Source organism: Perkinsus marinus, assembly GCF_000006405.1.
Source record: "Perkinsus marinus ATCC 50983 genomic scaffold scf_1104296935254, whole genome shotgun sequence".
NCBI classification, from domain to species: Eukaryota; Perkinsozoa; order Perkinsida; family Perkinsidae; genus Perkinsus; species Perkinsus marinus.
This window is the reverse complement of record NW_003214532.1, coordinates 1-867: the sequence shown is the minus strand read 5'-3', so window position 1 is coordinate 867 and position 867 is coordinate 1. Positions and strand designations below refer to the sequence as shown.

Below are 867 nucleotides of genomic sequence, written 5' to 3'. Positions count from 1 at the left end.
ACAGCTTGGAGTTCGACAGGGTGAGCTCGACAGGGGGGGAATATGTTCATGGTCAACTACATATGCTTGTGGTTTAATATCCAAATTCTGAGGAAATTTTTGGAAAATGCTTAGTGCACTTCCAGCCGAATTCATACGGAACCCTCTACAATTAGTGAGGAAACTCCTGAGCTCAGCTGAGGAAAGCGAATATATATTCCAACACTGATCATTCGGGCTTTTGCGCTCAGGAATATATTACTGAGGCGAAGATGCTCAGTGAGTATGATGGCTATGATGAACACGGCATTGCGGAGATGCCGTTGAAGGAAGTGGGGACACCAATATGGCGCCGCATAGCTCAGCACGTCGAGCGCATCAGATCCCAGGCCGCCCAAGAGGGCGAGGTGAGATGCGGGGGAGTGACTCATACCAATGAATGGAGATGCTCTGGTTATCATCCGGTCATGTCTGTATACTCCTCAGGTGCTAGAGGTAGAGACGCCGACAACAGAACGAGTCCCGGATGGGTTGACCACTGAAGTCCTGTTGGACGAGGAGGGCGATGACGTGCCCGAACAGAGGGAGGAGGATTATCCTAATCGTGTTCCTCCAGAGGAACGTCTGTCTGTTATTCTCATTGGACCACCCAAGACGGGCAAGTCTACGATTGCTCACGCGCTGGAAGTGGAGCATTTGAGGAAACGCCTCACTGTAGACGAGTGCATCGATTGGGTTCTCAGCAACCCTAAGAGCATCCGAGATGATTACGTAGCGGAGAAGCTCGTTCGGAAAATCCGGGATGCGCAGGGCGATACTCAAGCTGAATCTGCTGAGGAAGTCCCCACCCTCGAAAGAGATGACGTTGTTGCTGCTATGAGATACCGT

The 867-nt window shown here is 51.1% G+C and overlaps 2 protein-coding genes across 2 annotated transcripts; both read left to right on the top strand.

Annotated features, from left to right (window-relative positions):
- Window positions 1-230: 230 nt before the first annotated feature.
- Window positions 231-386, top strand: Pmar_PMAR009740 (hypothetical protein; the record flags this gene model as incomplete). The annotated part of the gene is made up of 1 exon (XM_002784457.1): window positions 231-386. A coding segment is annotated over one exon (156 nt), but the record flags the coding sequence as incomplete, so codon positions are not given.
- Window positions 387-465: 79 nt separating this feature from the next.
- On the top strand, window positions 466-750 carry Pmar_PMAR009739 (hypothetical protein; the record flags this gene model as incomplete). The annotated part of the gene is made up of 1 exon (XM_002784456.1): window positions 466-750. A coding segment is annotated over one exon (285 nt), but the record flags the coding sequence as incomplete, so codon positions are not given.
- Between the last annotated feature and the right edge of the window lie 117 nt (window positions 751-867).